The following is a 14,830-nucleotide window of genomic DNA, read 5'->3' on the forward strand; positions in this document are numbered from 1 at the left end:
AGGTTTAGACGCCCTGTAATCTATCTGTGTGATATCCAGGCTCTTGAGTTGTGTAAATATCTTTTCCCCATCTAGCGTTTTCCTGCAGAGACTTGATACCAGAGAGACATGAATCAACAGATCCTAGACAAGTGACAACACCTAAATTTTAGTGCGACTGCTTTGTCAAGCAACCTTCTTGATAAGATAATCTTCCCGCAAGAGAGATTCAGAACAAAACTGGGCAGCAGTGATAACTGTACATACATTTTTAAATGGATAGTTATGTCTTCTTTAAGTGTCGTGGTGATACTCATCTTCTGCAGTGTTCCCATACCTCCTGGCTTATCTGTATCAGCTAGCTGGCTGTAGAACTACTCTGTCCATCCATTCAGGGATCCTGGGAATCATTTCTTATGGTTTGTTCCAGAAATATTAATACAATGGCTTTACTGCTGCCAGGTCATGGCACGTGATGCAAATGTAGGCTGTGCTAAACACAAGGAAATGTAAAACCCTTTGGTGTGAAAAATATTTGTTGCTGCTACTAGCTGTAAACAGTTACGGTGACTGAGACACTCACCATCTGTGACAGCTTTACTGAGGGGCAAGATGTATGTTAGTCATCTAGGCACTGTGTGGTATGCTTGCAGAAGACAATGTCTGGCAAAAGGGCTTTTGTCTGGTAACTGTCTCAGGCTATGAAAATTAGCTCTTTCTGATGGTCTGCACGCTAGTGATGATTATAGCTATTAGGTTTGCCTCATAGTGTAGTAATGACAGAGGTTCTTTGGGCTTTAAGACTCTGTAGCCACAATTTCAATGTGCTTAGATGTGGATTTGACCTAGGTTTTGCTTGCACAGTAAACTGTCAGCCCTTTTCTCACTCTTCTGTCTCTTCACTGAGATGTTTGAGTGTAAGCATTTTCTTTCTCACACTCCAGCTGCTTCTTTACCCTATTCTGCAGTCAAGCTGTAATCCTTTGGTTTTGATATTGCAGGCAGTTGCCATGGAAATAATTGTGATTTCACAAATTCAGTGCTGTAAGCACTGCAGGAGGCAGTGGAAAAGGTGGTTGGCAAATAGATACAGTGAAGACACAGAGGGCAGTTTGAAGGAGTTGTTTCTGACCCTATCCTTTGGGGTTTTCTGCCCTCTCTCCATTTTTCTAGGTTTCCAGTGTGTTTGGGTTTTGTTCCTTTTTTTTATTTTCAAAGTGTATTTTTTATATTAATGGGTGATTCTTAACGATTTTTTTTTTTTCCAAAATGATACAGAATGCACCTTTCCTTGTCCTCAGCATGAAAAATTAAAATGCTTTCTTTGTAGTATGTGATAACTCCTTTTTGGACAAAAGGTCAAAGGTTGAGATCTAAGCCTGTAGTGTTTGTCATGCATTTAGCCTGAAGAAATCCCTTTCAGGAAAACAGGTTTTTCATAAATAGTAAAACAAGCTGAGAAGATTTAGACAAGCATATGCATTTAAAACTGCCTGAGTGACTGACAGTATTAGAACCTAATGTATTCGTTATTTAATTTTTCGTGTGCTCTGCAGTCAAAAAGTTCAGTGGTGGAGATCATGTTATGCAGCATCTGTTCTGAGCATTATGTTGCATTATCTTAGCATTCCACATCTATATTGAAATCTTTTCTCTCAATTAGACACATCCATAAATGTAGAACAAAACTTAGCAGAGGAAAACAACTTCATTATGAAATAAATTATACTGGCAGCTTGCAGACGAGTGGCATTCAGAGGAATGGGATTTTTTTGCTACCGTATGCTTGAAAGCATCAAGCAGCAAACTTTTTTTTTTTTTCCCCACAGCTATTTAGAGCAACTTTCCACTGATTAGTAGTCAGAGCGTAGATGTTATCTGTAACTTTTAAATTAAGATCTAGGAATTAATTTTCCATCTTCACAAGGATGTAATCAGTAATGATAGTGACAGAAAATTTAAGATTTTTTTTTTTTAATTAAAGATATAGAAAAAAATGTTTTAGCCTATCAGATGCATTAGCATGATCTAGGAATTGCTTTAAAATTATTTTGATCTTTTTTTTTTTTTTTTTACTTGTTATTCCATAAATGGAGATAAGAAGGTCAGCTGTTATAAATGAAGGAGAAACATTGAGGAATTGTCAACCCGACTCTGGCTATATTGGACAGTATTATTAGGAAGCAAAGCTCATGAAGATAATTTCAGTCCTTTGATAGTTTGTTCATATGATTGGAAATAGTCTACGTATATACCACTTCTCATATCTTAATTTCATAAATGCTCTGCAACAAGCTTATGCATAAATTAAAACTGCAAAATGAGCCAGAACTGTGTCTGCAGGGCTTGGCCTGTCAAGATGCTAAGCATCTCATGCTCTGAGATCTAATTGAAAATATGGGCATTTGATAGTGCTGAGCATTTATTTCTGAACTATATTTGGTAGGGAACACTGATTTTTGCTATGTAATGTTTCTTGGTGCCAGCTAAGTTTTTAAATGTTACATGAAGGCATGTTTCTACTGAACTATATTGGATTATGTGTAGTTTATGCTTAGCTAAAGCTTGCTCCAAAACTGAAATATTTATTATTTAATTTTATGCATGAGATTAGTTATAATACTTCGGATGTGCTGGTAGAAAACAGGTGGCATTTACCTTCTGTCTTAAGAAGAAAAAACTGCCTGTAAGAAAGTCAGAATATCTTTTGGACTTCTTCCTGCAAAAGTTGTTTAAAAACTCTTGTTAAAGAACCATTTAACTAAAGGTGATAGTATCAGATTTATACATGTATATAAACTCCTCCATGATAAATGAATTTTGAAGACTTGGACAGCAGGCAGATGTTTCAATGCTTCATTGCCTCTGTTCCTGCTACAGGTGCATGTGACAGCATTGCAGCAATGAGTGGAATTTTAAAGAGGAAGTTTGAAGAAGTTGATGGCTCCTCACCTTGTTCCTGCGTGTGGGAATCAGATGATGACATTTCTAGCAGTGAAAGTGCTGACAGTGGAAGCAATGTCCACCCATCAGCTTCTAATCATTTTACCCGTAAGTACTAAAGTGGCATGTAAGACATGATTCCTGTTTTTATAACAGCTGAGAAAGGTTCATCTTACTCTGAAGTAATACAATGTAGGCTACCTGGATTTATTTGATGTGTGTTTCTTTTCCCCTCCTGTTTTACTGCATTTCAGTGCTGATGCTGAGGAAATACTTCTTGTTTAAAAACCACTTTCCTCTAGTCAGTTTTGTGTATTTTTTTTTGTAAAAATTAGTAGCTGTCAGAATGAGTTTGAGGCAACTTAACTTTTGTACTGCATTGTCTTCATCTAGAGAACCTGAAATGTTATGAATGTGTGAGAGAACATCTTCCACTTTGGGTGATGATTTGGGGAAAGAGGGAAAATCAGCAGTAATTAAGCTTTAAAGCAAATGCTTTTGCTTGTTTCTGTCAGTTCAGTGTTGAGAGTAGCCTGCACAATCCGTGGCTTAACAGTTGTTCCTTATGACCATTCATCCAGTGTAACCAAACAGCCATCAGTCTTTTTCTTCTGCTCTATACAGGAGTAAACAGAGAAAGAAATGTGTAATTTTCTTGGAGAAGATATTATATTCATACCTGACGTCTGTATGAGACACTTGAAGAACAGCATGCCGGTGGTAGCTAGTAGAGCGGTTTCGAAAAGCCCAGGTTTTCTCTAGGCTTCTCACTGAACTTAGAATTATAGTGAAAGGAACAAAGATCTAAGACAGGTAGATGTGAGATGTCCACCCCCCTCCTCTACCCCCCGCAACTCATTACCCTGCTCTGATTGTCTTTTCAGGCTCTTGCTGGTGGCTCTTGAACTTGAACTCTTACAGCCTAGCAATACGGTTTTCAGTCTGGAATTTCTTCCACTTGGCAGTCTGCCAGTGCTTTAGTCTAGCGTGAATAGGCTTCAGGGCATGATGTAGATGCATTTATTTTGCTTAGCTTTCATTTATTTTCCATTGTTGTGTGGTTTTTGTTGTTTTTCATTTTGTTTCATTCTTGACAAAGCCACAACCTATTTGCTCGTGGTTTCTATAGGCAACGGCAGTATTTCTTTAATACAACTCAGTTTGGGTAACTGCTTTGTAATGTTTGTGTTAGGGAAACAAACACACACAAAACAAACAAACAAAAACAACAAAACCACCCACAAAAACAATCCCTGACTGCTACAACAGACTTATAAATCACGAAATAAACTGATTAAATTGTTCTTTGTAAAGTAGAAATAAACAACAAAGTTTGAATTTAAGGAGCATGTCTCTTCATAGTGGAATCTTGGACATTATAATAGAGTCAAAATAGAAGCCACATATACTTTTTACAGTGGTGTTGGTGTTGGGTGGTGGAGAATCAGGCCTGTAGTCCCAGACAATGCAATATTTCCTGTAAATTAGCTGAGGTACTTGTGATTACTTTCATGTTTGTTTCTTCAAATAAAATCTTGTGAGCCCTATGCAATGATAAAATATTCACTGCTTCGTTTTCCCAATTTTCCTAACAGCCATTGTTTTTGGAAGTATACTTATTTTCTGGGCAGAATGTGTGTATTAGAATGGTCACAGCAACAGATTACTACTTAAAAAGGATTTTTCCTTACAAAATGATCTGGAGTTGCATATTTTGTATCAGAACATTTTGACCTGATACTGGTAGAAAACGGATTCCCGTTTTCTATTGTTACTTTCACGAGTCACCACTCTCCACAAAACCAAGATGTCAAAATTTATTAACGGACTAAGATCTCTAGATGCATATGTTGAAATAAATACGATTATTTACAAACAAAAATTGTGTGATAAAGTTGCAGGATTGGGTTGTGTAATATTTGAATATAGGGCAAAACATGAAAACATGCTTTGCTGCTGTATACAACTATATCCTCACTAGCATATGTTATATGTTTTATAATATGTACAGTATATTTGCTCTAACGTCATCTGAGATCAGTGTCGGATTCTTTCCTCCTCAGCCCACTCTGTGTGGTGGTGTGTTTATTCTGTACACATGTTCCCTGAAGTCTGGGCTCCTACTGTGTGCCCAAAGCCACTGTGCTGTTCAGCAAAATCTCAAAAGATTCATATAAATTCTTCTCACTCTTCTTTATCAGTTCATACGCAGATTCATTGCATCTCCAAGGGACTGCTGAGACACAACTGCAATCTAAAAAATCCTCTATTATGCCATGAGCTCCCGTAATCCCTGTCAGTACATAAAAATTCTTTGTGATAGTCAAATGTAATATTCTTAACAGTATTTTGTAAGCTGCATATAGATTAAGACTGCTGTTAATAATTAATACTCAACATTTTACATTAATCTTTTTATTTCTTTTCCTGTGGTAGCATATTTTAATCAAAAATAATTGTCGGGCATATCCGAAGCATTTAATGATTACAGTAGCATTTTATTGCTTTTCATGTTCCCAGTGGCATCCCTGGAAGTGAGTGTACCTTCTTCTGTAAATAAAGGTGTATGTCTGTGTACATATTTATATACATTTATAGTATTCAAAAAGCATAACAGTGTATGTGTACTATATATGTATGTAAACTATGTATGTGTATAGTTTGAAGAAGTATATGTTTGTGTACTTAATATGTGTAAGAAGCCTGTGCTATGTATGCAGCAAACAAATTAATTCATGACATTCTTGGAAAGGAAAGGTGAATGGTGTTTGTTTCTTAGTCCCTTGAAGAAAGTTTACTCTTTCACTCATTGTTTGTTTGTTATTCATTTTACTGGAAGCAGGATTTCATTTTGTTTTAAATCAGAACTTTATTCTAAACTGATGGTTAGAGAGGTTGACAGGTTGATTTGTGCAGGCCCAACGTTTATCTCAGATGCAGCTGGGAAAGTTGCTCTAATGTCAGTTAACCTTCTGCAGATTGCTGAAGCATGTTGCAGACTGCAGACTTTCCACTAAACATAATCCCTAAGCAAGGAGGGTCACTGAAGATGTGTAAGACCCAAGTCTGAAAAGTGTTCAATGCAGTCAAACAAAACAGAGCTGAACACTTCTTCAATACCTCAATCTTTCTGCTTCTATGTGTTCATGCACATTCATGCTCAGGGAGCACAGGGAATGCTTTTAGATGTTTTTCCTATAGTAATATTTTTTTTAAAAAAAGGCAATTTTAGGAAAGCATAGGGAAAACCAATGCATGCTTGTTTGCTGTCTATTCAAAATATATGCACCTTATTATATGAAAGAATAAATTAAAGCTACACAATGAAAATGGTCTAAGGAAACCATGTGAAAAACAAAGAAGAAAATGAAAGCCCCTCAAATTTCTCCATAAAACTCAATACAAGGCTTTCTAGTATTTTTTTTTTGTTGTTTGTTTGTTTCTTTCTTTTTTAAACATCTGAATACTTCTACATTCACACTGCTGCTTTTCAGATTATTAATGATTAAACTACTTGATTTGTTCACCTACACTGGGGATAGCCTAACAATATTTCTATGTATTATGATTATTTTCGTCAGGTTGGGCTCTGCTTAAAGGGCAAATGGTTGCAGTAAGGCACTCCAGTCAATTAATAATTACCAAGTGTCACCTTGTTGCAGTAAACTCTTTTGCACTCTAGTGTGTGGATTTTGATCTGTGATGTGGCTCAGGGAGGTGAAGAGCAAATGGCTCTTCTAGCCTTTATTAGTTAAGAGTAGGGTTTTATTTTACTGATTTTTGTGTTGCATGAAAAGAACCTAACATAGTGTTTTACATGGAGCTGGACCATGTTCAGTTGGGCTAGAGCCTTGTAGCTTAATTCTTTTTTTGAATAGAATATGTAAGAGACTGAAGCTAATGGCAATGTGTGTTTCTAAAGTGATGTTTGATTTGTCTCAGTTAAAAAAGCTACAAATGGGACCTTTGAAATATTGAGAATGTTGGCCAGAAGTCCCTCCAGGATATTTCAGACTCTGGATCAAAGAAATTCTGTCCCCTTAACCTAGAGGCTTGTACAGATTTTTTTTGGAACAGTCTTTGTGCATTTGCTATAACCAATGTGTAGAGCAGGAGTAATACTAATATTTTCCAAATTCTGACCAGATTATTAAAAACAGTAATCGTACCTGTCATTATAAGATTGTGTTAAATTGAGGAACTACTTGACTCCCCAGGTAAATTCACTGAGGCATTTCCAACATGAAAACCTGAGCCAGCAGACATTTTCCATTATCCCGTTGTTATGTCATGATTTACTTCAGTTTTTACAGTTTCTATGACAACCATGATTTTTGATTGTTAAAGAGTAAAAGTAAAGTGCTGAAATAGTTTTTTGGACTGTATAATGTTTTTCTATCAACAGACTAGAGTGAACACAGGGAAGTTTTTCACTGATCAGTGTTGTAATTGAATCTTTGCCTAAATAGGGATACCTGCTTGTGACAGACTCCATGTACAGTAATTTCTCAGACAGAACAGGTGAGAAAATAACTCTTACAGTTTCTAAATAACTTTTTGGAAAACTAATGATAATTTATAACTTAAGGCATTCTTACTTTTCATCACATGGATATTTACCATGTTAACACTAAAAGGAATGTACTTAGGATATGGCTCAAAGCTACATAGCAGGTTGCTTTCTGAGATTATTTGGCAATTTTTCAAATCATCAGCAAAACAGTATTAGAGATTGATGATGGAATTTCATCAAGTGGGAGTCAAAAAAAAAAAAAAAAGAAAAAAGGTGGGAGCAGAGAACAAGAAAATGACTTTCTGGATTGTAAGAGAATAAAGAAAGTGGTCATAATCCACAGGAGAACAATTAGTAGAAATACAGAGAGGAGCTAACAACTTTTGGTGTGGAAAAACAGCTTGTTGATCATACCGTATATGAACTAAAAGTGAGGAAGAGGTTCCCTGAGGCAGGAGGAGTTTGACAAGCAACAGGATGTTTTTTATTAAGAGCAAGAAAGTGCCGGTAACAGATTTTCCTTGGCAAATATGTCAGCTTGCAGAAAGGGACACAGATTGGCTGTCTCATAACTGGGAAAAGAGGGAGGGCTAATGAACAAAATGAGAATAAACCAGTTTTATCAAGATCAAAGGAATTTAATGCTCTGGCAGTTTGTAAATTCTTAGTCAGTAAAAGTGACTCATCCCCTTTCACTACATTACTGTGCAGAACACATTTTAAAAACACATCAGAAAATTACTGGAAAATGTTGATTGGGATTTTGTAGCACTTGAACTTCTGTTCTGTTTTTGTTAGAGAAAGGTGTCTTGCAGATGTGTAAGCCCTCGTCCATTCCTGAGTAGGAGTATGTTATGTACTGACTGGCATTCCTAGTTCAGAATGACAGTAATGTGATATAAGAAGTGAGATTTGCTGATCTCTTGTTTGTGAGGTTTGCTGAAAGTTAAACTTGATGGCTGGATTTTGTCCTTCATTTATGATGCAGAACAAAAATTATAGTAACACTTGTTGTATATTGGATAAAATCCAAGGCACTAGTTCTATACTTTTTATAGTAGTTGCTGTCTTCAGATGCTGTTCTAATCTGCAAAATAACTTCAGTAATTTTACCGATAAATGAAAATCATTTATATACATAGAATATAAAGTCTGTTTTCTCTTATCTGTGACATGTATATAGAATTTTAAAAACATGAAATCACAATGACTGTGACTTTTGTCATGAAGAGGAATGTACCTAAACCCATAGTCTTTAATGTCAGTTCTTCTTTTCAACCGATTTTAAATTTGCATTTGATCTAGTCTTACCCAACATTATTTTCTGGAGAAACCGTAATGCTGGCATGTAGATGGGCTTTATTTTAATGCAGTCTTCCTCCATGGTCTTTGACAAGTAATACCAGAATTTTACAATGTGTTTTCTAAAGGTGAAAACTTAGATGTCTTGAATGCTAAAAGTAGCAGACTTGCTTCTCAGACATGAGGAAACTTTATGACATTTGGATACCAGTGAAAGCTGAGGGTGGTCTGATGGTATTACATTAAATTCTGTAGGGAAATCATTGATGAATCAAATCATAAAAGAACGAAAATGGATTTTTCTGTTACCAGTTTATAACTTCTAATAGCTTCATTTTTTGCCTGAAAATTTTTCTTTATGCTTTCTTTCTCAAGGCTGCTCTGTCCTAGTGCTAGCTTTTATTCCTGCTGAGAGTCCCAATGGTCCTTCAGCAGCTTCCCTTGGATTTTCTTTACATGCTCTTACAAAGCAAATGAAGCTTCAGAAAGACTCTTATAATAACCTCCTTTTTCTTATTTAGTACCATTTTTTCATTTCATATGTTTAGTACATATTCTGCATTTTATACTGGTTTACAAGTTTTTAATACCAGTCTTTAATTATGGTTTTAAACTTAAAGCCAAGTTAGATTTAGTGCTTTTAACAAATTACGCTGTTTGTGTAAGAAATACATTATTTAAGACTGGGAAACATGAATAAAGTACTAGGATGCTGAGTACCTCCTGAGACATGTGAGCTAATTCTTTGTTTTCAGTTGGAACTTTCTGCTAGAGGAAAGCTTTATATCTGATCAGCTAAACAGTAAGTAAGGTAGAGTGCTATATATTAGGAAGGTAGTTATGCAAGTTATACAATGAGAGAAACAAGCAGATCAGTAAGATCTGTAAGTGCCTGCCTCCTACAAATTTGCAGAAGATTCCTACCTTTCTCATACACATTTGCTTTGAACAGAGATATTAAAAAATGAATAGTATGCCTACTATTCTCGGTTGTGGTCTATCAGAACTCCAAGAAACTGTTCATGACACAGTTCTTCTTCAGCAGTGCTGTCTTTCAAGGACACCTCCTGCACGTTGGCGATTTGCACTTCTGGCAATGGCAGCTGAAGAGGCTATCTTTTTTGCTTGCTAAACTGCTGAAGTTGACAGGTGCTAAGATGCTATTCTGTTAATCTTAGAAATGCACACAGTTCTATTAACTGTAGTATTTAAATAATTAAGATCTGAGACTGACAAAATATCAGAAACAATCTCCTCAATGCCATTCATACTACTGATTGTCATTCTTCTGGTCATTGAATATGTAACATTTTTGGTGTTCTAATTGTGTACGTGAATACTGATTCTAGCCCACCACGATGTGTTTGTAGCAGTAGTAGCATTAAGGCATATGTATAGCATCCAGACCTTGAACCTTGTTTAAGAGCTTTCATAATGTGTTAACTAACGATAAGTATCCGAGCTCATAATATAGTGAAATGACTGTTCTAAAGGGGAAAACAGCTTGTGGTTGGTCAAGGGCATTGACTGTCCTGTTACTTCCCAATTCCTTACCAAAGCCAATTAGTGTCTTTTTGTAATATAGAGTCTTTGTATTTTAATTAATTCATCGCCAACTCTATATGCCCTAGAGTAATAGTGGTGAGAAAGGGATTTTCACCATCAGTTTGACTGAATCCTGTACCACTTTCTCCCCAGTGAGGCTTTAACCTTTCTTATCCATGGTTCTTGTTATATCAGTGGGTTTCGCTGTGTGGTTGCATGCAAAGTAATACTCTGCCAAGTCTTTAACTCCCACTTGCAATATGTACTGAATACGCAGTTTCAGAATTTGCTGTGTGCTTATCAAAGACAGCTTAAGCTACTTGTGAGTCCTTTTTGAACTTCCTGTATTACTGATGTTCAGTGGATTGCTGTGTATAAATATTTTTCGTAAACTTGTAAAGTTTATTGTCTCCCGTTTTGAGAGTCCAGGCTTGATGCAGACAAAGAATAAGCTTTTAGTACTGAAAGTTACTTTTAGTGCATTTCCAACGGGTTAGCACGGGTAGTTCATCTACTGAAGGATATTAGGTAATGCTTTTGAAAATGTTAAAGCAGGAGTTATATTTGAAAGTAAATTAAGGGCAATTCCAAGCACTTTTTAGCTCTTTCTCATTCAAACTGAGGCATAGCTGTATTTGTACATCACCTACTGTCAATGAAAGCAACCATAGGCAGTGGTCATCTGTAGAGCGGGTTCAGCAGTGGTTACCATGGAAACTGTAGGTGACCTACATTCTACCAAAAAAGTGAGAAAGTTTTGTGATTTTTTTTTTTAAAATGAAGCACACCTATTGACTTTTACTGCTTTTCATCTTTTTACACATTGTTTTACTCGCAGTATTCTTAGTTTTGAGTGATTTGTGGAATGGACACAAGTCACTAGCCTACTGTATGAATAAAATTTACTCAAGCTATTGAGCATTCAGTGTCAAAAGCATGCTTCTGGCTCCTCAAAGAATATAGTGCAGAGAGTGTTTGGAAAAAAGCTACCAGATGAGAGGACAGTTTGTGACATTTGAACTAAAGCTTGAGTTGACATTTTAAAATACACATTTCAGACAATTAGATTAATGTAGAAAGGTAAGTGTTGGGCTAGAGCATGTGACTAATTAAGTCATTAACTGTTGTGATTGGACTAGAACTATGATTTTCAGAAAAAAAATGGTTAAAATAGGTTTTCAGAGAAAGGATTTGCCTTGTTTTTTATTTGGCGGACTTTGTTGTTATTTAGAGAAAAACCCTGTTATACTTTGAAATATTTAATGTACTTTCTCTGTAGTGTGTAGGAATCTTAGTTTCATAGAAATTAAGGACAAGAAAGAAAAAACATTGACTTACTAGAGGCTGAGGTGGGGGCTGTGTAGATCCCTAACAGTCCTTGTTTGCAATCCCTACTGTCCCAATGGCAGCACATGATGTTAAATTATTCACATGCACAAAGTCATATGCCTCTGGCAGCTGATGCAGGAACCACCTCTTGACTTCTCCTGAATTTTCTTTTCCCTTTTCTGCCTGTGCATCTTTTGTAGCCCTGTTTATTGCTCTGAAGTTATACAACCTCTTCAGTGTGTTCCATGCTGCCTGGCATGCTTCTCTCCATTGCTTTGGTCATGTTTTATCAGATTAGCTGACTAATTCATTTGCATATCTCAATATATATATATATTTGTTTGTTAACCTCTTTCTTGCTCTTGATGGAGTTGCATGCACTGTATCCATTTCCCGACACTGTGATACGTGAAAACAGCAGCAGTATTGGCAAGAAATACCGATTTGTGTAACAACAGAGAGTTCTTAATGCTTTTGGGGACTGATGTAGTTTAGTTTGCCTTTATGACATGGGCTTCAATTATCATCTGAATTTCTTGTATCATGATCAAAAGCTTATTTTCCAAATTATTTAGATCCTAAAAAAATCATAAGCATGCCTTAAATAGAGAATAGTATTTATCAGTTGTACCACTGAAGCTCAAGATCGAGACATGTCAAGATTGTTGAGGTAAAGACGAATTGGCAAGATAATGACACTGTAGAAATTGTATGTCTGAAGAGTGACAGCTAGCAGAGCATGCCCTGTGCTGAAGGAGGATATGGAAAGTGCCAGAGGTCTATCTGGAGTCTGTATCATAGTTTATTAACAATCATGTTGTTATGAACTAGCAATGAGTACAGAATACCTTCCAGGCACAAACACAATGCCTCTCACTATGTCTGGCCATGAGCCTGTCTCCAGCAGTGCTCAATTTTCAGTGCCACAGAAGAAGGTGAGAAGTTATCAGTCAAGCCATAGAAACCAGATTCTGAGTTCAGAGATGTTGAAATGAATATTCCTTTCTGATCCTCTGCAAGTTGAGCTGAAATACTGAACCAAGTTATGAATATGAAGTTATTTTCAAGCCTGATCACAAGTGTTATGGGGCAAAATGGAAAGTGATGCAAGCTAGTAAACTAACGTACCTGTAATTGCAAAGTCAGAGCTGTCACTGGCTTGTGCTCCTGTTCTCTTCTTCTCCCTTTACCATAGCCAAATGCACAAGTGTACAGTATGGATCAAGGATTTTTTTTTTTCAAAACATATATCCAAAAATGGATTTTAGAAAGATAAGAAACCTTGATTTAAGTACTTCAACAGATGGCAAGTCTGTCACCTGCCTTGGTAAGCAAGATTAATGTTTAATTGTCCTTGATGTTACTGAATTTTGTTCTGTTCAGTGAAAAGATATTAGGTGTTCAGTCTTCCTGTTGTGTCTGAGCAGAAGTGTCTAGTGTATACTGGAACCCGAATATGCACACTGGCTGTGTGCTCAGAGGTTTCACACTCATTTAAAGTAAAAAATCACATTTGTTCCTTCTGAAATATGCTATATGAGGTATTCAATAATTTAGATCAATCAAATTAATACTTTGGTTAAATAACTTGTATGACTAACTCATACATGTGACTCACATGCTCTTCTGAAATTTTTTCCTCATGTTAATTAGTTTTGTTGCAGACAAACTGAATTTGCTGTTTATTCTGTGAGTTTGTATAGGGCATCACTAAAACTAAGGTAGAAATTCTAAATGTTTGTTGGTATCATTTTAACAGTAATGAGACATGAATTTCATTTTTTTAAGGACAGATTAAGGAAATGTCTACAGACTGAAAACATGATTTCAGAGGTCTAAAAATCTCCTGAGAGAAACTGCCGTTCTTTGAGATCACAAGGTCAGTAGTACAGTAGCAGTTATTCACATGCATCTATCTATACAATAACGCAGACCTAGTTTCAGTTTTCTACCATTTGATGGTACAAAATATGTTATATTTTACATCTACAGAGATTTTTATCAGCAATTTTACAACAGCAATAGGGAAAATATTCCAATTTCCAGCTGCAAATTTGTTTAAAATTGCTTAAAATAATTTTAAAAAGCTTTTGGATTAATATACATCAACAGCTTCCACTGTAATTAGATTTATAGGGGAGAAATGTTCCTAAGTTCTTGTCTTTGTCTGTAAATGAATTAATTGTTGCATATTTGCATCTTTCTTCACTTGCTTGCAAAAGTATAAGCTGTTTAATATTCTGGAAAAGGAAACAAAGTTTTCTGAAGAGGTACTTCCAAAGCTTGTATTTTAATTTGTCACATCATGATGTGATTTATTTCTTCCGAGGACTGGAAGTAATGGGTATGATTTATTCAAGCACAAAGAGCTAGCCAACACATCAAAAGTAGTAAATGTGTTCAAAGAACTGTGTGTAATCAGTATAGTATTATAAGAACTTCACAAAGTAATTTAAAATGCTTAATTAAAACAAGAAAAGAAGAGGAAAAAAAAATCAGATAACATGTTCATAATTTGTTGTAAGTTTTGCTCAGATACTAGAAAATCTGTACAATCATTATTATATCTTTTCAGGTATTTGTTATTAGAATGTGGTTTTTAAATGCTACATGTATTGATGAAGGAAAAACTAGAAAGCATAAGTATAGTTAATTCTTACCTGAGAGGCCTGAAACCATGATGAGAATGTAGACACCAAACCTGGGTTTTCACAAATGACTGTGGATCTAAGTGTAGCTGTCAGGCTTAGGTACAGCACTGTATCATGTGGGCATGCACACATGGGCAGTGTTCCATGACAGCAGTTACTGATTGCTTTTTCCTGTTGGTTGTTTTTACAGCCTAAAATGAGACTTGTATGTTGCTTCTTTTTACTTTACCTGGATTATCTTTCTTAGACATTATTGAAGGCAACTAAAAGCTGATTCTCTTTCAATAGCTAGAGCCTTAAATCATGTCATGTCTGATTTTTGGTTATGTGTTGAGTTTCTGCAGTGAAGAGGACACATACTGCTTAATGAAGGCTCACTTGGCCCAGCTTTCCTCATCTGTAGTGTACAAGTGAAGAGAAATTGATTATAACTGTCTCATAACATTAATTTCAGAAAGGATAACACTTTCAATATTGAAATATGTTTCTTTTGCTATACTCAAATTGTCATTTGCGTGATGAGCATGCAGTCAGGTAGAATTATAATTAAAAAAAAAAAAAAAACAAA

The 14,830-nt window shown here is 35.8% G+C and overlaps 1 protein-coding gene across 10 annotated transcripts in view; it reads left to right on the forward strand.

Annotated features, from left to right (window-relative positions):
* CSRNP3 (cysteine and serine rich nuclear protein 3) overlaps nt 1–14,830 on the forward strand; it is a 102,459-nt gene that overhangs the window by 26,237 nt on the left and 61,392 nt on the right. For 8 of the 10 annotated variants that reach the window (XM_072040886.1, XM_027462031.3, XM_021272053.4 and 5 more), the window contains one exon: nt 2,860–3,030. In XM_072040886.1, coding sequence (XP_071896987.1) covers nt 2,883–3,030 — 148 coding nt within the window. In that variant the 5' untranslated portion in view covers nt 2,860–2,882. Of the gene's footprint in view, nt 1–2,859; nt 3,031–13,399; nt 13,491–14,830 lie in introns of those variants that run through there. The other 2 variants (XM_021272057.4, XM_021272059.4) reach the window with 2 other exon arrangements.

The sequence above is a fragment of the Anas platyrhynchos genome, chromosome 7, assembly GCF_047663525.1.
Source record: "Anas platyrhynchos isolate ZD024472 breed Pekin duck chromosome 7, IASCAAS_PekinDuck_T2T, whole genome shotgun sequence".
Classification (NCBI taxonomy): Eukaryota; Metazoa; Chordata; class Aves; order Anseriformes; family Anatidae; genus Anas; species Anas platyrhynchos.